Source organism: Microtus pennsylvanicus, chromosome 4 (genome assembly GCF_037038515.1).
Source record: "Microtus pennsylvanicus isolate mMicPen1 chromosome 4, mMicPen1.hap1, whole genome shotgun sequence".
Classification (NCBI taxonomy): domain Eukaryota; kingdom Metazoa; phylum Chordata; class Mammalia; order Rodentia; family Cricetidae; genus Microtus; species Microtus pennsylvanicus.
In genome coordinates this window covers 21,440,921-21,464,273 of record NC_134582.1, presented here as the reverse complement: position 1 = coordinate 21,464,273, position 23,353 = coordinate 21,440,921, and the positions used below count along the sequence as shown (strand labels likewise).

The window sequence follows — 23,353 nt, the reverse complement described above, 5'->3', positions numbered from 1 at the left end:
GGGGGGCGGGGGGAGCGAACCGAGCTGTCAGCCAAACCTGAAACGCTGGTCCCCGCCCCTTCCACATTCATTGGCAGCTGCTCCGAGAAGGTCTGCCTTCCGAGGTACCTACTACCGCGGATTGGTTTCTCTTGATGCTCATCGAGCACGGTCCCGCCCCGGGCCCGGGAGGATAGGTTGGCTGCTCCCGCAAGCGGCAGAGCCCTTCTGGACAGCTCCCGCTCACCCAAACAGAAGACGTCGGCGCCAGAGTGGGCTCGGACATGGCGAGGCAGCGCGCCCGCACAAGCAGCGGGGCCCGGTGATCCCTCCCTCCTTCCCTACCCCCTCCCCTCTCCCGCACGCACGCCCTGTCCGCCCCCACCCCACCCCCACCCCGGGCGCGCCCGCCCGCAGCCCGGGGCACACACCCGCACGCACGCCCCAGCACACACTCCCGCACTCCCACGCCCGCCCCCGAGCCCAGTGGCCGAACCACGCCACGCGTGCCTAGCCAGCCCACCGGCAGCCCCCGCCGCTCCCACCGCCCCCGGGCCCCGATGGACTGAATGAAGGCTGCCTACACCGCCTATCGATGCCTCACCAAAGACCTAGAAGGCTGCGCCATGAACCCGGAGCTGACAATGGAAAGTCTGGGCACTTTGCACGGGCCGGTCGGCGGCGGCAGCGGCGGGGGCGGCGGCGGGGGCGGAGGGGGCGGGGGCGGGGGCCCGGGCCATGAACAGGAGCTGCTGGCCAGCCCCAGCCCCCACCACCCGGGCCGCGGCGGTGCTGGCTCGCTGCGTGGCCCGCCGCCGCCGCCGGCCGCGCATCAGGAGCTGGGCACCGCGGCAGCGGCGGCAGCCGCGGCGTCGCGTTCGGCCATGGTCACCAGTATGGCCTCGATCCTGGACGGCAGCGACTACCGGCCTGAGCTTTCCATCCCGCTGCACCACGCTATGAGTATGTCCTGCGACTCGTCCCCGCCAGGCATGGGCATGAGCAACACCTACACTACGCTGACTCCGCTCCAGCCGCTGCCACCCATCTCCACGGTGTCAGACAAGTTCCACCACCCGCACCCTCACCACCACCCTCACCACCACCATCACCACCACCATCACCATCAGCGTCTGTCGGGCAACGTCAGTGGCAGCTTCACCCTCATGCGCGACGAGCGCGGGCTTCCGTCCATGAACAATCTTTATAGCCCTTACAAGGAGATGCCTAGTATGAGCCAGAGTCTGTCTCCGCTGGCTGCCACCCCGCTGGGCAACGGACTGGGTGGCCTTCACAACGCTCAGCAGAGCCTACCCAACTATGGTCCGCCGGGCCACGACAAAATGCTCAGCCCCAATTTCGACGCGCACCACACTGCCATGCTGACCCGCGGTGAGCAACACCTGTCCCGAGGCCTGGGCACTCCGCCTGCAGCCATGATGTCTCACCTCAATGGCTTGCACCACCCGGGCCATACTCAGTCCCATGGGCCAGTCCTGGCTCCTAGCCGCGAGCGGCCCCCTTCGTCCTCCTCGGGGTCGCAGGTGGCCACGTCAGGACAGCTAGAGGAGATCAACACCAAAGAGGTGGCCCAGCGTATCACCGCCGAGCTGAAGCGCTACAGCATCCCACAGGCTATCTTCGCACAGAGGGTTCTATGCCGGTCTCAGGGGACTCTCTCCGACCTGCTCCGGAATCCCAAACCCTGGAGTAAACTCAAATCTGGCAGGGAGACCTTCCGCAGGATGTGGAAGTGGCTGCAGGAGCCCGAGTTCCAGCGCATGTCTGCCTTACGCCTGGCAGGTAAGCTCAAAGGCATCGGTAGCCAGGCTGGGAGAAACTGTACGTGCTCCAGGGGCTGGTCTGTGCGCGAGCTCTGGTCTTTAGCTATACTCCCTTCTCTCCCATATACTTCCCTCTTTCTTCTCTTTCTTTTTCTTCCATTTTCACTTTCTCTTCTCCCCTTGTTTCTCTTCTCCCTTTTTTCTTCTCTTGCTTTCTCACTCATTGCCTCCGAGTTTTCATTGCCCCCTCCCTTTCATTTGTCCTCTTATCAGTGTGCCAACCTTTCCCCTCCTACAGTGGGAGGCGGGATCGGGTCTCTTAGCGTCCTCTAGAAGCCCTGTTTTGTGGACTCAACGCAAATCAAGAATTGCCCTTAGCCCAAACCGGTGTACTTGAACTTTCTTAGGACAACACTCTTCTGTTTTCCAGGGTGCCTAGTCTCCTTATGTAGATGCTTTTGACTGTTAGGGAGTTTTGTTCCTTAGAAAGGGAAAAGAGTTCTTCACTCCCCTCCTACCCACCAAAGCAGGCAAACTTCTTTGGCCATTGGCAGGAGGTACACCCTTGCGGCTCCGGGAACTAACGGCCAGAACCTCTCTGAGGCTTTGGTGTTAGCCCAAGGACTTTATGACCCACTAAAAGAGCGGAGTCTGTCTGGCTCCGGTGTCACTGACTGTAGAAAAGAGGGTGCAAAGACGAAGGTTGGCGCGGCCGCATTCATTGCTTTAGGAAGAAGCACCAGAGTAAAGAGCTCCCTGCCTCACTAGCCTGCAGCCCTTGCTGGGCTACAAGCTAGGGTTTGCTGAGGTTTGACAGTACTCCAAGAGAGATTAAGCTCTTGGATAGAGGTGCCGAGAAATTAAGAAGCGAGTTAGTTAAGGTTTCTTGGCCGCAGCAGGCTGTAAGCTCCGCCTTTGCATTAAGCGGGCGCTGATTGTGCGCCTAGCGGCGGCGTGGCAAGGAAAGCGAGCAGCAGCGGCAGGGGACCGGTCAACTCGCGGGTTACATTGTTCTGGAGCGGGCACGGCTCTCTGTGCCTCCTCTAGCGGCCGAGAGGCGAGGTACAGCCCTCTATTGTTCTAGGAACACTGAAACCTCCGGTGTGGGCGGTGGGTGCAAGAGCAAAAGACGTAGGCTGGGCTGGGCTGTGCAGGCTGACTCAGTTGCGGAGCTTTTGTGCACGCAGACCCCTTTCCGAGAGTGCCACCACCGTACTACCCCCAGGCCTGAACCGCCGACCCAGACGGGCTAGGTGTCCAGACCTCCCACTGAGGAGGACATACAATACCCAGCTGCAAGCCTGACTGGGACCTCTCCGGAAAGACTTGGCGCTCTAGAACAATTAGTGTTCGTCTTAATTTGCGTAAAATCTCTATTGAGATTCGCGTGGTTCTGAATCGGGCGCTCACTGCTCACTAGCGCTCTGAATCTGTTAGCTCAGTTGTCCTCTCAGGTCCCCAGGACTTTCTTCCACCACCGAGCCGGGCTTGTCCGGTGCATCTTAAGGTTGCCTAGCAGGACTAGGTCACTGCTCCGGAGGAGGAGGCGTTTCCGCCTACAGCCCCCGCCTTTGGCCACTGCTGGATTTTGTTCGCTGTTCAATAACCTTCCCTGCTAATCTAAAAGGGTAAAGAAAAACAAAAACAAGCAAACAGAGAAACAAACAAACAAAAAGATTTGTTCCAGAGAACTTCATTCAAAATCAGTGGGCTTCGGCATTTTTGGAGTTCAAAGTCGTCTTTATCTTTGTTTTTCCTCCCTTGGTTTATTCTTTATCCTCTCCTACATTTTCTTTGGATTTGCTCCTGGCCCCTAGCAAAGATAAAGCTGGAGGCCTGGCGACAGCTCCCAGTGTAGTAACGCTTTTGTTTTAGACTCCCCTCTCTCCAATACAGCAGGAGCTCTGAGGGGTCTCCAGCCTCGGCTGGCTTCCAGCGCTTGGGGGCTAGAAGGAACTTGGCAGCTGCTCTTTGGGGTACAGTAAAAGGCTGGAAAACAGCTGTTCTACTCTGGCCCATCTCGGAGCGCTGCCGCCCCCTCACGCCGGTCGGGCAAAGGACAAGGCTGTTGGAAAACGCTAGGTTCTGCCTGTGTACGTCTTGAAAGTTAAGCCTCGCCTTGCTATGAGTTTTTAGGATAGCGCGTGAGAAAGAGTGTGGTACCTGGGTCTCTCAGCCCCACTCCTGCAGAGTTGCCTAGTGGTACCTGGAGGCAAGCTTTCCAGACCGTGGAGAGATTCTCGGCGGGGACGCCTAAGGGAGAAGTGCACTGAGGACCCGGCTTTGCTCAAACATTTAAATGTGAGTCTGTTTTATTACCCTAGGTGAAAAGGGACAAGAGCCATTGCCTTTTTATCTCACCGTTTTATCAGCAACTACAAGAGTGTGGAGTGGTTATTATTACATAGGAAGCTTTTCAGTACGGGGTCAGTAGATCAGTCTCTTCAGACACTGCGGCAAAAGCCAGGACAAGTAAATAGGTATTATGTGCTCAGGAGAGTAGGGAACAGAAGCACAGAGAGGAGAAAAGGGAGGCCTTTTGATTGTTATTGATCGATGGGAAACCCCGCTGGGAAGCAGCCGGGACGTAGGCCTTTGGGACCCGGGGTTAAGCAAGCCAGCGACTCCCCGGGATGGCCAACCCAGTCCAGAACCTACACGACCTGGAGCCACATCTGGCCGCCCATTCATATTCTCTCGTTCATTCATATAGTGTTCTCTCTCTCTCTCTCTCTCTCTCTCTCTCTCTCTCTCTCTCCCTCTCTCCCTCCCTTCCTCCCTCCCTCTCTCCTTTTATCATTTTGAGACCCATCTGGACAGGAGTCTGAGGGTCTCTGAGTTTAAAACCTTTGGTTTGCCCACCATCTTCAAACTCTAGGTCAAGTATATCCAGTCACCCGGAAGATTGGGTCTTCCACCAATCTGCCCGGTCTCTCTGCTACCTGCACAGCCAAACCCAGGTTGCTCTAGAGAGGATGCTGGAGGATGCTAGGGAAGCTCGGAGTGTCAGAGTGTCCCAACTGAGAAGTCTGAGAAAGGAACTCTGTGCGCCCTGGGTGGTGAGAATAGCAAGTGGTTGCCACTGGCCGAATAGGCTGGGAGTGGCCCAAGACGGGATCCTGCAGGGCGGTTATTATTAAGTCCTGGCCAGAGAACAAACTCACGCAGTTTTGAGCACACTTCCTAGGGCTTTGATCCTCAAGGGCCTCGGCAAGGCGCACAAAAGCAAGCTAAGAAGGACCTCGAGGGTTCAGGGAAGAACCCGAGTCCATCACCAGGTGGAGGAAAACCGAGATTTTAAAGATGAGGGATTTGGGGTTTTTGTTTTTTTTCTTCCAACGCAGGAAAACAATAGCATGGCTGTTGTTACTTTCATAACTCGGGTTTCTGCCTCCTGGGAGGTAACCTCCGAGGTTTGCCCTCCCGGAGTCCGACTCTAGTGCCAACTGCAGGAAGACAGTGTGGCCTTCTCCAAGACACAGTCCCCAGACAGTCAGGATGGAGCTCACTCAGTTCAGGCGGTCTAAGGCCCTTAACCAGCCCGATGTCGTCGGACACACTTGATGCCCGCCTTAGTGGTTTGGACAGAGCGTTGGTTGCTCCTGCCCAGACACACGTACCTGCGCGTCTCCAGTCGCGTGGTGCGGGTGTTTAGATGACGCAGGAGAGCGTTTTTTTTGCTAAATTGAAGGGCTGGAAGAGGGCCTGCACCTTAGAGTTCCTTCTGTCCTCCACTCAGCCTTCCCCCACCATCGTGTTTCTTCAACCGGGGGGCTAGACCGCCTCTCCGGAGGACTTAGTTTCGGGACCCGTGCCGGGAGGCCAAATCCTACACACGTCCGTGCAGAACAGACTGATCTGTTAGCCTGCTGGCTGAGCGGATTAATAACTGCAAAACTCACTACCGGTGTCAGTGCTTCAAGTCCCTAGTCCCCAAAGAATGCCTTCCTAACTCAGATTGAGGTCGCCTGGAGCTTGCGGAGGAGGCAGGACACGAGGGAGCTGAGTGGTTCCGAGTTTGAGATGTATTTCACGCCGCCGGGAGCGGTGGATTAGAGGGGCCGCGCTCTTTTTATTCCAGGCTCTCCTCCGTGTGGTTATGTCACTTTCTCAAACAAATGTGTATATGGAGGGAGATCGATGCTGATAATGTTTAGAAGATTAAAAGAGCATTAATGCTGGCAACAATAACGTAAACGTGTGGACCCAGATTTCATTGATCTGGAACCTGATCCGGCGCGTTTCCAGTAAGTCCGACGTCGGCGTGCTCTTCCCAGAAGAGCGTTCGCCAGTGCCCAGGATCCCTGGCGCTCCGGCCACGCCACTTCACCAGCTGGGGCCCGGTTCTCAGGTCTGACCGCAACTCCTCCCGTGACCAGTCGCCGGAGCCAGCTCCATTCTCGCTAAGGTTTTCTTAGCCTTGCACGGGACTGCTGGACCCCCTTCCCCACCCCTGTGCGCGTCCTGTACACTCTCTGCACTCCTGGGTTCTCCCTGTCCTTGACCGTGTTTCTCTCTCTCTCTCTCTCTCTCTCTCTCTCTCTCTCTCTCTCTCTCTCTCTCTCTCTCTCTCTCTCTCTCTCTCTCTCATCAAAACTGTTCCGGAAAGCCCCCCCTTAATTTTGAAATTCGTTCTCGATTAAGTTTAGAAGGAATGTGTCTAAAGCTGCCTGGAATGTCGCATCTCGGTAACAAACGCCTGGGTTTCATTCCCCAAAATGGCCCGCTCTGCAGTGAACCAACTGGGTCAACCAGGGGAAGGATCTTGTCTTCTGTCTTGACTCTTGACTGTGGCAGGGATCTTAGGGCAAGGCTACTAGGAGAACACCCACCCTGCACTTTCCCACCTGACTCTGAGGCCACAGGCCCATCCGGGGTGTTTGGGGGGAGAGGGGGTTTGGGAGGAGAGGGGCTTGCTCTGAGACACACGTCCAATCCGCCAAATAAGAAAACTCTAGAACTTTTTCTTTCTGTCTACAGGGGAGAGGAAAGAGCTTAGTTCTTAACCCCTTTCCTTGCTAAATGGTGGCTTGCTCTTTGAGAAGCATTGGTGTGGGTTTTCTAGGAGAGGGCAAGAGCTGTTTTAGTATATATATGTTAGTTCTGTATATATAGAGAACTAATATTTTCTTTCAAAGAGGGTGTTTTCCTACTTTCTCCCAAAAGGGAGGAGGGGGAGAAGAGAGATAGAAATCTTGTGTTCTGCTTTGAAATGTGGGGAAAAGCAAGTGGTCATTTATCTTCCCACCAGTGACTTCTCTTAAAGCAAGGGAGCCCCCGCAGAGCACCCTAGTTTTGAAGATCACAAAGTACCCTATAGACTCCCTAAAAGCCATGTGGTCACCAGATTCCCCCAAAAGCATCGATGGTTTCCTTTTGGACTGGAAGGCAACTGGCCCACTGTCCCTCCAGGAGAGCTGGTGTGAGCCTTTGTTGAGTCAGAGTCTTGGTTTATCCCCCCCCCCACCCTCCCACCCCATTTAGAATCTAAACAGCGGGATTCCGGATGAGAGGTGTAGGGTGAGGATTAAATTGATTGTTCCACATTCTCTTTGTCCCCATAATGTCTTATCAACCCCTCTATTCTTAAGTCAGGAACGGCCAGAGAGCCCAGAACCCAAGACTTACTTTCCAGGAATTTCTTTTTTTTTTCTTTTACATATTCCTTTTTTTTTATTTTTTATTTATTTATTTATTTATTTATTTATTAATTAAGGATTTCTGCCTCCTCCCCGCAACCGCCTCCCATTTCCCCCCCCCTCCCCCATCAAGTCACCCTCCCTAATCTGCTCGAAGAGCAATCAGGGTTCCCTGACCTGTGGGAAGCCCAAGGACCGCCCACCTCTATCCAGGTCCCCTAAGGTGAGCATCCAAACTGCCTAGGCTCCCCCAAAGCCAGTACGTGCAGTAGGATCAAAAACCCTCTGCGATTGTTCTTGAGTTCTCAGTATTCCTCATTGTCCTCTAAGGGCTTTTTAAAGAGAGAAAAGCCCACTTGCACAGGAGACCAGAGTGACTGAGGCGGAGAGCTCTTGGGAAGGAAGCACTGCTTCTGTCATGGCTAGTGGTGAGGGTTTTCAGAAAAATACCTTTGCAAAAGGCGGTATCATTCTGGGGAATCCCTAGAGAAATGAAAACCTCATAGAAAAAGCAGAGAGATTTAGTTTCTGGATTCTTACCAAAGGAAGAGAAACAAAGAGGGCATAAATAGAAATAATTATCTGGACAAATGGTCCTGGGGAAGAGGCCGGGATTGGAGTGCCTTGGAGTTCATCCTTCATTTGCACACTCTCTGGGTATGCACCCTTTGGGGGACACTTTTCTCCCCCACCAAACTGAGGAATGCCATTTCCTACAGAGGAGTAACTCCTCTTCCTGGACTGAGTGCATCAAGAGAAGTCCTGGGCTGTCCTTTAGTCTGTCTGGGGCAGAGGAGCCAGGGCAGCTTCCTCCTGGTGAGAGACAAGACCAGGGTTCTTCAGTCCAACCTTCCCTTCAACCACCCTCAGTGCCTTTGAGGGAGATATTTCTCAATTACCGGCAAAAAAGAGACTGTAAAGATCACACAGGGTGGTTGGAGTAGAGAATAGGGGGCAGGGAAGTTGGCTTAGGTATCCCAGACTTGTGACTTCTGGTGGACAAGGTACAGAGGCAGAGATTGTCTCACTCAGAAAGCAGGATTCCTAGAAGCTGTGGGCGCTTGTTATGAATAAAAATCCCTGTCCCAGAGGGCTGGCCAGGAGGCTCGGCATTCCTCCTTGGTGCCTCTGTCACCACGTGGGGATCCATTACTCTTTCTGTAAAAAGCAGACTGTGTTTGGGTTGGAAGCACACCTCCAATGTAATTTAATCAGCATTGGACTTTGGCTCCTGTAATCAAATATACATATACTTTCTCCTGTAGGAAGAAAAATAATTTCTCAGTAACTGGTATTGACTTGAAATCATGTAATTTCTGGAAGGCACCACATTTTTAAAGGGAAAGGTAAAAATTAACCGAGAAAGAAACCACGATTTTCGTGGTTTGCCTGGCCATTACTGAGAAGACCCAGCTACCACCTAAGAAAGGGCAAAATGAGTGCTCACAGAGCTCAGATGTTTACCTCTCCAGCTGTAGATATGTTCAGTACAGCTCCTGTGCAGTTGGCCTCTTTGATCTGTAGATCTTAGATTGATAGGAAGCTAGATCACTGGCTCACCAGATCCCAGAATGTGGCTTTATATTGCCTATGCATTCTTAAAGGAACCTGCCTGTCTTGCATCTTTCTTGCTCCCCTCTTTGGGGAGGGCACAGGCAGCGGGATCTGAATGTGCAGTACACCAGTTGTTGTTTGGTGGCTATTACCAGCATATTCCCCATCCTTCCCTACAGCATCTCCCTGGGGCAGCTTGGTCTCCTCACCTCTAGGGTGAGGCCTTGGGCTTTGCCCAAGCTGAGTCTGTTAGGGAATCTGTTGTAAACACAGATCCATTGATTTGCATTTGTCAGAGAGTAGAGTTAAACCAGTGAAAAGAGAAGCCCTTACCCTTTTATGCAGGGCCAGGGAAACCTTTCATATTGATCCTATTGATCCAGCCTTTCCCTTTAAGGAAACCACATAGTTAAAGACCCTCGTTCAATAGATTTACCCTTCGTGCTTATGATATTCCTCTAAGTGTTCTCATCTAGGATAGCTGGGCATTAAGCCCACATTCCAAGCCAAACAAAAAAAAAAAATGAAAAGGGGAATGAAAGCGGAGGGAGGGGGTCGGGAGGCAGAATCGTGGGAAGTGAAATTAAATCAGACTGAAATGTATAGTGACACAGCTGGGGATGTTTTGATCATTCCGAGATGACATGCAGAGATAAAGATAAATTAGATGCATTTAGCATCTTTCTCCCCCAACCCACTTTCCCCACAAATGAAAATCAGTTTCCACACATAAATTAGCAATATCTTTTCCTAATCTAGGGTGATCTCAACCAAACCACTAACTTGGCTCGTGTAAACTGGCTCATGTAAAAGCACCATTGGTGCCACAATAATTATTTTGGTGTGTTTGTAGCAAATCAAGAATAGAGTTGTTCTTCCAAGTGCAATATCTTGAACTCCATATACGATCATGGATACCGAAACCACTTAAGAAGTGGGGGTTTCGAGCCATGTGCTCTGAGGGAAACAGTAGAAGCCAGTTTAAGAATAAAGTACAGGGTTTCATGGAGAGCACTATAGACGAAATGGACGCTGCTGCATATGGCTCAGTGCTCTTCTTGCTTGCAGATACGAAAATGAAAGTCCCTTCGTCCCTTGAAGTATTGGCACAATCCCATCCTTTCTTTCCTGGCCCCTTTGTGTTCTGTAAGTAACTCCACTTGCGATATTTTTTAACATGGCACATGGATTATTCTCAATTGGCTACCTCTTGGGTTGTTTTTGGACATTTCTGTTTGTTTTATGTGATTGAAAAATATTAATGATTCCGTAGGTGAGCTAATGTATTTATCTGCCGAGTGAGTTCAAAGGGCAGAGTTCAGCTATGGTTCAGATTAATTGAACAGGAAGCAGTGGGCTCGCTAGGCTGTGCTGAACAAGGGACTAGCCCCTTAAAATAGCACTCTTAACAAACACACAGTTTCACTGTCCTTATCCTGGAGCGGGGGGGGGGGGGGTGACTTGCATTGCCTGTTTAAAAACCTAAAGCAAAGTGCAGCAACTGCAGCAAACCCCAAGTCCCCCTCCAGGAAGAAGAGTTTTCTCATTGGCTAATTGCTTTATTGGTTGCCTGACCTGCAGAGCAGCTGCAGGGGCCTAGATGGAGGCTTAGACCTTGGAATAATGTGATCCATTAGAACAGGGAAAGTCATTTTTTGTTTACTCAATTGGAGCTCCCTGGAAGGTGCCATTAACCCCATCCCAAATGTGTGTGCGCTGCAAAAGCCAGAGGTCACCCTGGTCATCTACTGGTGGAGCCAGCCTCTGTCTCCTGTCCAAGGGAGAGGGCGGGCATCTTGCTGGCACTGCCTGCCTTGGAGTTTGCTGTCGTCTTTTGGGTCCGTCTAGGGTTTGACCAAAGCTAGCAGATTCACCACTTGTTTACATTTCTCAACTGCTGAATCATGTTCTTGCTGATTAAACAGTTTTGATCTGCTCCCCGGCGTGCCTGCGCATGCGTGAGTGAGCGAGCACACACACACACACACACACACACACACACACACACACACACAGACACCCTCCTCCCCTGACTAACCCTCTCTGTTCTATTTATGTTTCCTCCATTACTGTGCCTTACAGTAAATAGAATTGTGCACACGATGCTTTTAGCAGAAACATAGTATGGATACGTTACTCGGATCCAGCGGACGACGGTATGGACTGGAGCAGGCGCAGAGTTAAGACTTGCCACACAGACAGTAGTAACTACAGCTTCCTCTGCTAGAAGTCTCTAATCAGCAGTCTGCTTCACCGCACCTCCCCCAAGCTCATTCCTCACCTTCCACGCTGCTGCCTGTTGCAAACACTGTTTTTCTAGATATATCATAAGGGCGTCTCTGCGTGCTCATTTGAGCATCCATCCTCTTCTTCTAATTCATTGCCAAGGCAAAGCCAATGAACAGTTCTGCCTGGAGTGAGGTCTCGTCCCACGGAGCTGTTGAGGTAACACTATCCTGCTAAGTTGGGTGGTGTTTGGGGTGGAGTGGGCAGAGAAAACAAGAAATGTGTGTGGGACCAAAGAGAAGTGATTACCTGTGGAAGGAGATGGCACCAGGGAAGGCCATGCCTAATGTGCAAAGGTAAATAAAGTGCTGTAAAAGAGAGAAGGGGTGTGGAGAGAGCCAGGAAAAGTACAGACCTGAGCTAGTGAGGTAGACTTGAGGCCTAAGGGTGGAGCTGGCTGTAGCTCCAAAGTCTCCTCAAGTCCACCCCAGCCAGGAACCTCACCCCACCCGCCCCAGTGCCTCTGGGTGGGTTGCAGACTCACGCCTAGAGAGCTTCAGCACCACGAACAGCGCCAGCTATCAGCCCTCCAGTGGCTGTGCCTGGTGGCTGGACCCCCAGCCTAGACCACAGAGTGTTCTGGCATGAAGTTAAGCAGAAATGTAGCTCCAGCCCTGGATATTTTCGTGCCCAGAGCAAAAAACTAGGGCCTCAGGTTTTCCTCATGCTGGACAATTTTTGGGTGAGAAGATGCTTGAAAAACCAAACAAGAAAAGCTCACCTAAGGGGAAGAGCAGGACATCTGTGCGAGGAGACAGGGCAGAGGTTGTCTGGATGTAGCTTTTTCTCTTTCCTTGTGATGTTCAAAGTCACCGATTGACACTCTCAACATGGTTTTTAAGATGTAGGGTCCCTTTTAAGCTCTACTGCCTAGTCACCCTTTCCCCCAGGTATGGTGTGGCTCTCCACCTGCCTGCTTCTGGTTTTTGAAAACACAAGTCTCGTCATAATTAGCAGCATTCTTAACAGAAAAACCAACAGTGACGTTTCAGAGAGACCCAATTACAAGACACTAACTCATATAAACCTAGGGTCCAAGCTTAGCTGCTCAAATGTCACAGGTGACTCAAATGTCATTGGTTATGGGGCTGTTTAAGAAGATATTTACTACCGGGTCCTCCCTCACATGGAAAGAACCTAGAGCCAAGACATTGAGGCTGCCTGGTGGAGGGTGCGAACTGACTTAGGCACTGACTGCAGATCCTGGCAGGCCTGCTACTCAGCAGGTGAGTTCCCTTGGTCACATAATTTGCATCTCATTGGGTTTTAGGAAAATATCCCTTGACTTCCCCAAACTAATTAACATGCAAAGCCTCCTTTTGCTTGATTTCAAGGGACTGCAGCTTTGGCCTAATCTATTACTAAGTGACTGTTGGGGAGGCAGAGCCTAGGGACAGAGGAGTGACTCCTTAACAAGAAGGCCAAGGGCAAAATGCACGAGGCTCTTTTCTACTAGCAATCCATTTTGAAATTTAGGCGGCTCTTTATGAAGATAACTGATGATCATCTAAAATCCAGCTCTGAGTGCATTCAGATAGCTCTGATGAAGGTAGTTTCTTCAATTCGTAATTGGATCTCTCAATTTTCAGACATCCGTTTCTAAGCAGCTGTTGGGTTATGCTTTTAAAATCTTTTCTAGTGAACACCAACAGTGTTCATGGCCCCTTTAAAATCTCTGTCTCTGTCTGTCTCTGTCTCTGTCTGTCTGTCTCTCTCTCATATTAACACTGCAACATGTGGTACTGGATTCACTGTCTTTGTGGTGAACTCAGTATGGCTTTTAAAAATACTTTGACAAGAAGCACGTAGTAGGGCCTTTTCTGTAGTCTCTGACTCTAAACATTAAAAGACATGTGGGATTAAATAGCTTCATATTCTTTCCAAATCAATGGCAGAGACCCCTAACTCTAAAATATACAGGAATTTTTTTTTCATGGATCCACTTGCCTCCTACTGTGTACCAAAGTTCACCTCAAGTCACATTCAAGGTACAAGAGCAGTTTGTTATTTCCCCTCAGTGTCGTACCCCTGGTCCTTTCCTTATCTTGCTGAAGGGAGAAGTGGACTGGTATGGAAGGCTAAATCCGCTGACTTGTTCTCGGCTTCTGGCTCTCCTCTCCTCAGGACCCCGTCCTTCCTTTACCTCTCTCTTTCAGTTGGCTTCATTACATCAGCGTTTTCCGGCCCCTCACTTCTGTCTACTTTTTAAAATGTGCCCCACCCATCCCACCTCCATTTCTGTAAAGAGTTATTGTAGCTCTATGTGTCTCTTGCCTCCGTGGTTGGCCTCAGCGCTAGGCAGTCTGGTCCCAGCGACTCCTAAATCCCAAACCTGCTCCTGCTTATCCCACCACTGTCTTTGTATCTAAGTTCACATCTCAGTTTTATATATATATGTGTGTGTGTGTGTGTGTGTGTGTGTGTGTGTGTTATATACATTAAATATCTTATTATTATTACCTGGTCTCTGCAGTTGAAACTGTTGGCCACCCTCATCCCCACACTTTTTTCCCACTGATTTCTAACATGTTATTCTCCCTCTCTTTCCCTCCCTCTTCCCCCTTTCTCCTACTTTATCTGGGTACACCTCCCCAGTCTCTTCTCTAGCCTCTCTCGAGTGTGGTGCTTTTCCCTAAGCTGTTTGATTTTTTTTTTCATTTATCATACTCAAAATTGGGGATCTTTCTTTTTAATATTTTCATTTGAATTTTATCTTAAAGAACACAAAATAATGAGTTTCATTTATCATTTTTGTAAATGCATGCCATTACATTTTCTTCTTATTCCTCTCCTCACTGTAGTCCCTTTCTCTCTCCCTGGCTCTCACAGGCTCTCTTCCTTCCTCCCAAACAGCCCCTTTCCCATGACGTATGAAAAGCTGGGATTGGGTGGTCTGGGCTCTCAGGTGGAGAAACCACAGCAGCCCGGAAGCTCAGAGTGTTTATTACATAGAATTGAACATGAAGGCAGGGTTGTTACACAGCTGAACGTGGAGGTGGGGTTTATAGTGTACAGGTGGGTCAAGGAGACAGGTTTAGCTAATCTCAGTACAAGCAGTCTCTATATAGAAGAGTCTTTGGGCTGTAAATATCCAGGAGGAGAAAGCTATGGTGGACATTTTCTGCTCACACTATCCACATCCACACATGGACTTCCTACAGTCCTATGTTCAGTGTTTTGGGGGAAACTCCACAGTAATTTCTGCACGGTCTTGACCATTTGTGCTTCCGTCAGCTGTAAGGGTTCCTGGTCCCCTGTTGCCTCTCTGATGTTTGCCACCGTGGTGTTTCCTTCATGAGAGCCATTCTAGGGTGAAACGGAACCACAATACAGTTTTAATTTGTATTTCCCTGATGGCTAAGGATATTGAACACTTTTCAAATATTAATTGGCCATTTGTGTATCTTCACCCTGGAAGATCTTATCGATGTGGTCAACATCTCCCTATACTGAGGACCTCGGGACTCTCTCCAACTCTGGTATCTCTCCCTTCCTCTCAAGCTCCAGGAACCCGTTTCCATCTGTGTCGGGACATCTTTGCCTAAATGGCCTCAAGCACAATTTATCTGAGAGTAAACCCATTTACTTATCCATCAGCATGACTCAACAGTCACCACATTGGAGACTTTTTGTTCAATCTTTGAATAACGATACCAAGTGTATAAGCTTTTAATTCAGAAGTCAGAATGTCAACACAGGTGGTTTTTTATTTTCTTTTTTTTAAAAAAGATTTATTTATTTATTAAGCAGACAATGTACTGCTGGTAAGGAAGGCACCAGGTCTCATTACAGATGGTTGTGAGCCACCATGTGGTTGCTGGGAATTGAACGCGGGACCTCTGGAATCTGGAAAAGCAGCCAGTGCTCTTACCCTCTGAGCCAACTCTCCAGCCCCCGTTTTTTTTTTCTTTTTCTTCTTTTCCCATCAGTCAGTCATAAATTAGCCATGTGGGTTACAACATTTAAATATGCATGTCTGTTGCTCACTCCTGATAATGGCCCGATATTCATCAGTGACCTCTGACTAGTTTATCACCAGTGTTACCCTCTGTCGTCCGTGTTCCAGGATTAAATTAGAGTGATTTTTCTGGAATCTAAATATGACCCAATCATTATCAGTCTTCATAGCTTGAAACATGTTCCAGGTCCCTGAGTGGAATACACTGTCCCTGTGTGTTCTGACCTGTGTGTTCTGACCTCTGTGTGTGTTCTGACCTGTGTGTTCTGACCTCTGTGTGTGTTCTGACCTGTGTGTTCTGACCTCTGTGTGTGTTCTGACCTGTGTGTTCTGACTTGTGTGTTCTGACCTGTGTGTTCTAACTTGTGTGTTCTGGCCTGTGTGTCCTGACCTGTGTGTTCTGACTTGTGTGTTCTGACCTGTGTGTTCTAACTTGTGTGTTCTGACCTGTGTGTCCTGTGTGTCCTGACCTGTGTGTTCTAACTTGTGTGTTCTGACTTGTGTGTTCTGACCTGTGTGTCCTGTGTGTTCTGACCTGTGTGTTCTGACCTGTGTGTTCTGACCTGTGTGTCCTGTGTGTCCTGACCTGTGTGTTCTGACCTGTGTGTTCTGACCTGTGTGTTCGGACCTGTGTGTTCTAACTTGTGTGTTCTGACCTGTGTGTCCTGTGTGTCCTGACCTGTGTGTTCTGACCTGTGTGTTCTGACTGTGTGTTCTGACCTGTGTGTGTCCTAACCTGTGTGTCCTGTGTGTCCTGACCTGTGTGTTCTGACCTGTGTGTTCTGACTTGTGTGTTCTGACCTGTGTGTGTCCTGACCTGTGTGTCCTGTGTGTCCTGACCTGTGTGTTCTGACCTGTGTGTTCTGATCTGTGTGTTCTGACCTGTGTGTTCTAACTTGTGTGTTCTGACCTGTGTGTTCTGACCTGTGTGTTCTGACCTGTGTGTTCTGACCTGTGAGTTCTGACCTGTGTGTTCTGACTGTGTGTTCTGACCTGTGTGTTCTGACCTGTGTGTTCTGACTTGTGTGTTCTGACCTGTGTGTTCTGACCTGTGTATTCTGACCTGTGTGTTCTGACCTGTGTGTTCTGACCTGTGTGTTCTGACCTGTGTGTTCTGACCTGTGTGTTCTGACCTGTGTGTTCTGACCTGTGTGTTCTGACTTGTGTGTTCTGACCTGTGTGTTCTGACCTGTGTGTTCTGACTGTGTGTTCTGACTGTGTGTTCTGACCTGTGTGTTCTGACCTGTGTGTTCTGACCTGTGTGTTCTGACTGTGTGTTCTGACCTGTGTGTTCTGACCTGTGTGTTCTGACCTGTGTGTTCTGACTTGTGTGTTCTGACTGTGTGTTCTGACCTGTGTGTTCTGACCTGTGTGTCCTGACCTGTGTGTTCTGACTGTGTGTTCTGACCTGTGTGTTCTGACTGTGTGTTCTGACCTGTGTGTTCTGACTGTGTGTTCTGACTGTGTGTTCTGACTGTGTGTTCTGACCTGTGTGTTCTGACTGTGTGTTCTGACTGTGTGTCCTGACCTGTGTGTTCTGACCTGTGTGTGTCCTGACCTGTGTGTTCTGACCTGTGTGTTCTGACCTGTGTGTGTCCTGACCTGTGTGTCCTGACCTGTGTGTTCTGACTGTGTGTTCTGACCTGTGTGTTCTGACTGTGTGTTCTGACCTGTGTGTTCTGACTGTGTGTTCTGACTGTGTGTTCTGACTGTGTGTCCTGACCTGCCATCAGCTTCTCCCACATCTCCATACACGCACTCTGGGTTAGACACAAACTGCCCTTCCTGGAGCTCCTCAAACATCAGACCAATATTTTGGCCCAGAGTTTTCCCCCCTTTACTTAACCAATTGAAGTCTTGGCTCTAAGGAATTTTCCCTGGTCTCCTGAACTGGGATATCTGTGAGCTGCTCTTCCTGGTGCATCTAGAACACAGAAAAGGGCACCTGCTCACTTGACGATGTGACCCTATTTGATTAAGTTCAAGAGAACAGAGATTAGGTACAACATCCACTAGGTCAGTAGGTATTTGTGAATAAATTTAGAAATACTTCTGCCCATCATAGATTCCCTCCCCAAGTTATTACACAATATTCTAGGAAAAACGTAGCCAGAATTGTCCCGTCATTTAGAAGTATTGAGTAGTTCTCATTCTCAACTTCCTATCAATATCATTTCCCTCCAAAGCTCACATACTAGTTTGAGGATTTATTTTAAAGGGGGTCGTAGCGTGGAGTCTCAGTCGGGCTTCAGATTGGAACAGTGAGACAAGGAGAACACAGTGACAGGCACTCCAAAGGGAGCCCACTTTCCCATGCCTCCCTCCCCCAGGTAGCCAGCGCCAGGCAGACAGCTCTGCTTCCTTTCACGTGTCGTCCTGTTTATCATGCCCACGTGTTTGTTTGCGTATCTGCTTCCCTGGAATGCATCACCCCTTCTTCATCCTCCCTTGCCTCCTCCACTCACCCTAATGAAATCATTCCAGCTGAATTGACCTATTCTTTCCCCTCGAGTCCCTGAACGTCTGGATACAGTCATCTGCCCCAGACTGCACAATATAACTTCTTGGCTGATCTGACAATTCTCTTTAGCTATTTTCTCCCCATGGCTCCCCTCTCTGTGGCTTTAGGGAGAAGGCTATATCCTTGCTTCCGGTGGTTGCTGTCTGTGGTCATACCCACAGGAGGCAATGTTTCTCGAATCACTCTGGACTATAAAATCTATTCCCTGCAGTCATCCTGAGAATAGGTTGTATATGTTTGCATATGTCTACCGTTGTTTGTTTTCTTTTGTGTTACTGGGTATTGAACCCATGGCCTTATGCATGCTAGGCAAGCACTCTACAACTGAGCTCTGGTTCCAATCCTTTCCTCTTCCTAGCAGCTCTTTTAAAATGCGTCTTCTTTTCTAGAAGCGGTAAGGTCTCAGATAGACACGTCTGCTTACATAATTAAAAGTAGGTGTCAGCGTTATCCCACAGTCTGATGAGGATAAAACTGCTTACAGTGGCTTGGTTACTACCAAAGAGTGGTCTGCCTCAATACCAAGCGGAAATGCAATGCCGCACACCGTAGAGGAGCAGAGCCAGCAGCCTGCTTAGCAAATCAGAGAGACTAATTTGTAAAACATTTTAATTATTGGTAACCTAAATTTATATTTAAATGATCATAACTTGATATACTGCAAATTCTTAGACTGTTGTTGCCTTAGTTTGCTGAAAACAACAAAGCCAGAGGTCACAATTTTCTATTTATAAACTTAACCTCATTTTTATTTTTATTATGTATTGACAAGCAAATACATAAATAAGGCCACAGGATAGCTTTGGAACTCAGCAGTTCAACATTTCTAGGATGAATGTAGTTTTGCCGGCACAGTGCTAGGCCAGATAATTAAGATTGGGAGAAAATTAACCATATATACATACATGGTTAAATATTGGAGATAGTATCTGGCCTGGAAGTCACAGAGACCTGCCTGCCTCTGCCTCCCAAATGCTGGTGTGAAAGGCATGAGCCACCATGTCCAGCAGCTTCCCCGTCTGCTATCTCTGAATTTTAAAGATTTAAGTGCATATACTGTATTTACAATATCTATATGTTGTAGGGTAGGATTTCCTCTTCACTTTAGTAAGAAATAGTGAAACCATTTATTTACCATATCATCTTGTGTGGACGCAACACATTGTACTGCGATGCTTCCCTTTTGAGTTGTGCTCCGACAGCTCTGCATTGTAAGCATAAGAGACTACAGAGAGCAAGAGCAGAGCTGAAAGAATTACCGAAATTCAGACTTTTTAAGGCCGTTGGGTGTCATTTCGTTTTTCCAGACAGGGTTTCTTTGTGCAGCCCTGACAGCCCTGGAACTCACTCTACATGAGCTCGCCTCGAACTCAAAGATCTGCCTGCCTCTGCCTACAGAGTGCCTTGTCTTATTTTTTGATTCTTGACATCGGGTGCATCACTGTGCTGCCTGATAGTTAGGTGTGTAAGGTTAAGAGCCTGTCAGTTGGGTGGCTGGCACAGCCAAGTCAAACTCCCTTTAATCATGAGGCTGGGAGATGACAGGCTTGAGTAGAAAAGGAGGCAGTTCTGAGGCCACCGTGAAGGGCCTTAGACTCCCACCTGCAGGTAAGTCAATGGTCTCCTCTTTGGTTGGGCACCAGGGTCAGAATACATAGCATCATATCCTTCCTTTGTTCTCTTGCCTCCGCCTTTTGTCTGCCAAAGAGCTGGAAGGACCAGGAGGAGCTGGCAATGCTGGCTGGGCTCACCACCCCTTCTCAGGAAGTTCTCCATCAAAAGCCTCAGAGTGAGGTTTCCAGAGGTAGATTCTGGAAAGCCCCTTAAAAGTCATCATGGGAAGTGGTAGGTAGGTACGTTGGAGGATGAAGGAAGGCAAATCCTCGTTACAGATAAGTTGGGTTTTCCACCTTAAGCCATGCCAGCTCAGGAGCTCTCTTTAGATTTCTGGAAATCCTGAGGGTATGAACGTACAAACATCCCTCTTCTAGTTGTGGGGAGGAGCCTCAACTGAGACACCTTCTCTCCCAGGCTGCTCCAAAGGGGTTAAAGGAGCAAACTCTCCTCCTCCCCTCCCCTTTCTTTCTCCTTCTCCTCTATTTCTTCCAACCCCCTTGCTGATCTTTTAAGAAAAATCATATCACACACACACACACTCCATGATGTAGGTGAAGATCAGAGGACAACTTATGGAATTTGGTTCACTATTTTCTACCAAGTGGTCTCAGGGCCATCTTTCTGAACCTTACCTTGGCTGCTCGGAGAGGAACAGTAAGAACTACAAGGCACATAATAATGTAATGAGTGATCTTTGTGTTTGGAATCATATAGGAGGTATATGTAACTTTACCTTTGTATAATTTTAATTCAATCTCCCGGAACCTCAATTTTCTCCCTTATGAAACAGGAGTAGTATGTTCATCTTAGAGAGCACATGCAGGTATTAGACATGATCCATTCAAAGTAACTGTCAGGTAGCAGACCGATGTATCTCCATGGTTTCTCCACAGAAACCCCTGCCTAGCGTAATGATCCAAGAGGCAAGATACCTTTGGGTGTTGAGGGGTAAGAAAGCATATGAAGTATGTATGTTACTGAAGGTCTGTTATATTAAAATCTATGTAACACATCACCTCCAGACTCATGGCACCCAACAATTAATACTTATTTCTCATGTATCTGCAGGAACCAGCTAATATAGGGTGGTCACAGATGGCTTTGCCCGTGCTCTGTAATAGTAGAGCTAAAATACTCAAGCAATAACCATCTCTGTCATCCCATCAATGAGAGCAAGTCACATGACTGAGCCAATTACTCGGTTCTATGTCTATGGCAAGAGTACAGAAGGGTACAGAAGAAAGTGAAATCGAAACTTTCAAATGTGTCTAGGGACTCTACCTCATGACACAGATTTCTCAGAGGAAGATGCTCTCCTAGTGGCGTATGGATATTAAGGAATGTCTACTAGAATAGCTTTAATGCTGGCAGTGAAGAGAAGGTAAATGTGGAAACAAAAGTATTTGATATTCATAAGGAAAGCAACTGTGTCTGACTGCTGTGTCGATGTAGGACATTCACGACCTTCCCTACTAGATCACAGCAACCAGAGACCCCAAGATTTGCCCTGCTTTCTTTTCTCCTTAGCCTGCTACAGTGCCTAAGGCACAGTTAGTCAACACTCGGGAAATACATGTGGCTAAATAACCCCAAGGTCACACAGCTACAGTGTGCTCTTGGTGTGGGTGGAATTAGAGTTTCTTTCCAGGAATTACTAGTGGATTTCATATTGTTGGATATGTGCTTTGCAGATGTTTATTTGGGGAGTTAGATTGTGGTTATATCTGTGTTTTGTGAAAAAAAATTCAAAGAAGCAGACGCTGTGTAAAGTTTTGCAATGACTATAGAAGCCGTTTGGAGGCAGTATCCAAAAGGCGTTCTTGTTTATAACTCTATTCCGCGTCTCAAATTTTGTTTTGTTTTGAAGCCTCAGGTTCTACTTCTGGATCATGCCTTCTTTTTAATGGAAAGCAGCATTTAAAAAAAGAAAACAAAACACTTGAGTGTTTTGTCATGATTCTCCCTGCAGGTGTTAAGGGATGTCTTCCATTAGGAAGCATGCCCCCAGATAACGTTCATTTGCATTTTCTTCTCTGCTTGTCTCTTAATGGTCTGGTACACAGAGGGCTACTTGAGCTGATTTATATGGATGTCAGCCGCTCTCATTTGTGCATACTTAATTCAAAGAGGTGATCCCATTGATTTCCAAGCCCTGTATTCCAGGACATGGTACCGGTGTAGATCTTTCAGCTGCTCTAACTACGCTGTCTAAAAAAGGAAACCACTTTCACCTTCTAGAAGTAATTTTGATGGGCACCTCACCGTGCTCTATAGTACTCGCACAATTAAATTCTCTTTACTTCGACTTTAAAATTAAACTGGCAAGCATTTTTTGAGTTCCCTGGGTAAATAACTTCATTCTGCATGCAGAGGAAATGGCACCTATAGCTTGATACACAGTTCCCCTTTCTCAGGTGTCCTTGTTTGCTTCTCTTTTGCTGTGATAAACACCATGTCTAAAAGCATCTGGAGAAGGGAAGGGTTTATTTGGCTCCCAGGTTATAATCCATCATCAGAAAAAAAGCCAGGGCAGGTGCTCAAGGCTCGGGAACCCAGAGGCAGGAACTGAAGAGGAGATCACAAAGGAGCACCATTGACTGACTTGCTCAGATACCTTTTCTATGTAGCCCAGGCACCTGATCCTGCCCACAGTGGCCTTATGTCAATCAGCAGTTAAGAAACTACTCAGAGGTCAGCTCGTAAGGCAGTTCCTCAATTGAGATTCCTTATTCCCTGGTACGTCTAGGTTTGTGTCGTCAAAACCTAACCAGCACACCATGGGCGTGAAGAGGCAACACCCTCAGTAGGCAAGTGTTGTCTCATTATATTAAGCTTGCTTACCCCAGAATTCCATAATCTTTGTGTTTTGTGCCTACTCGGTGCTTAGTGTTGAGAATACAATTTGTAACCTCCTCCCCCGTGGAACTCCCATTTAGTACATACAAGTGATGTGAATCCCAATGTCCCCCATCTTTGGGAAGGAGACACAGGAGTAGCCTCGTCTCTGGCCTGGTCTGCTGCCAAGAACAGGTAGCATGCTTCTTTTGTCCTGGAGATAACTGTTCCATCGATCCCCTTTGGTGTCAGAAATGTAACTGGAAAGCTGGCATTCCTTAAGCACGGGATTAATACCCTGAAAACAGTCCCGAAGAGGTGCACTGTTACTTTCCCTTTGGACACTTTAGAATTCATTAGACTAAACGGTCTTACAGACTCTTCAAGGCTTATTTTATTTATCTCTGGGCTTAGATAAGGTACCTTAGTGACTTCATGTATGTAGATGCTTGAAACAGCTACTGTGTAGCACATGGTTGCTAATTGCTAATACAAATAATATTCATCGCTAACCTTGTTATAGCTTCTCTGAATATGAGCAAGGGACTGCCTCAGTGTGTGTGTGTGTGTGTGTGTGTATCTGTGTGTCTGTGTGTGTGTGTCTGTGTCTGTGTGTATGTTGTTTGGCATTGTCGCTGAGAACATGAGCATGGAAGTCACTTGCAGTTTCTCAGTCACCATTACGAGCCCAGTAGCCCCAGGCACATCCCCACCCCCAGACCTAGGAGATTTTGGTGCCCACTTGAGCTGGTATGCAGATTGAAAGAGGAAGTGTGAGGATGCTCCATGCTGGCACAGCCACCTCGGATGACCTTAGTGAAGACATCTACTTGTCACACCTGGACACATCTGTTTCCTGAGTGATCCTAGCGCCACTTTCAGTGGTAACATTAAAGATGGATGAGAGCTGGACATTGCCGCCACTGAATCCACTCTTTGTGTTCCCAGTGACCCTTCAGCACATTATGTTACAGTTATAGCCTTTGGCTAAGTTGGTGCTTTGAGCCCAGAAGTTAAATGTGCGCACAGTGGGTCCAGCTGAATCCTACTGTGTCATGCTGGGAAGAATTAAGTCCATTTTGCAAGTATTCCGCCACAACGTTCTCTGCCTGACATATAGTAATTGCTACTGAGACAACAAGGCTCGGTTCATCCTTGTGAATAATAGTTCCAGTGTGGG

The 23,353-nt window shown here is 48.5% G+C and overlaps 1 protein-coding gene across 1 annotated transcript in view; it reads left to right on the top strand.

The window, feature by feature from the left end:
- The first annotated feature begins 314 nt into the window (after positions 1 to 314).
- Positions 315 to 23,353, top strand: part of Onecut2 (one cut homeobox 2) — a 60,381-nt gene continuing 37,342 nt past the window's right edge. The window contains exon 1 of the mRNA XM_075968483.1: positions 315 to 1,782. Within this exon, the coding sequence (XP_075824598.1) occupies positions 549 to 1,782 (1,234 nt within the window). The 5' untranslated portion in view covers positions 315 to 548. The remainder of the gene's footprint in view (positions 1,783 to 23,353) is intronic.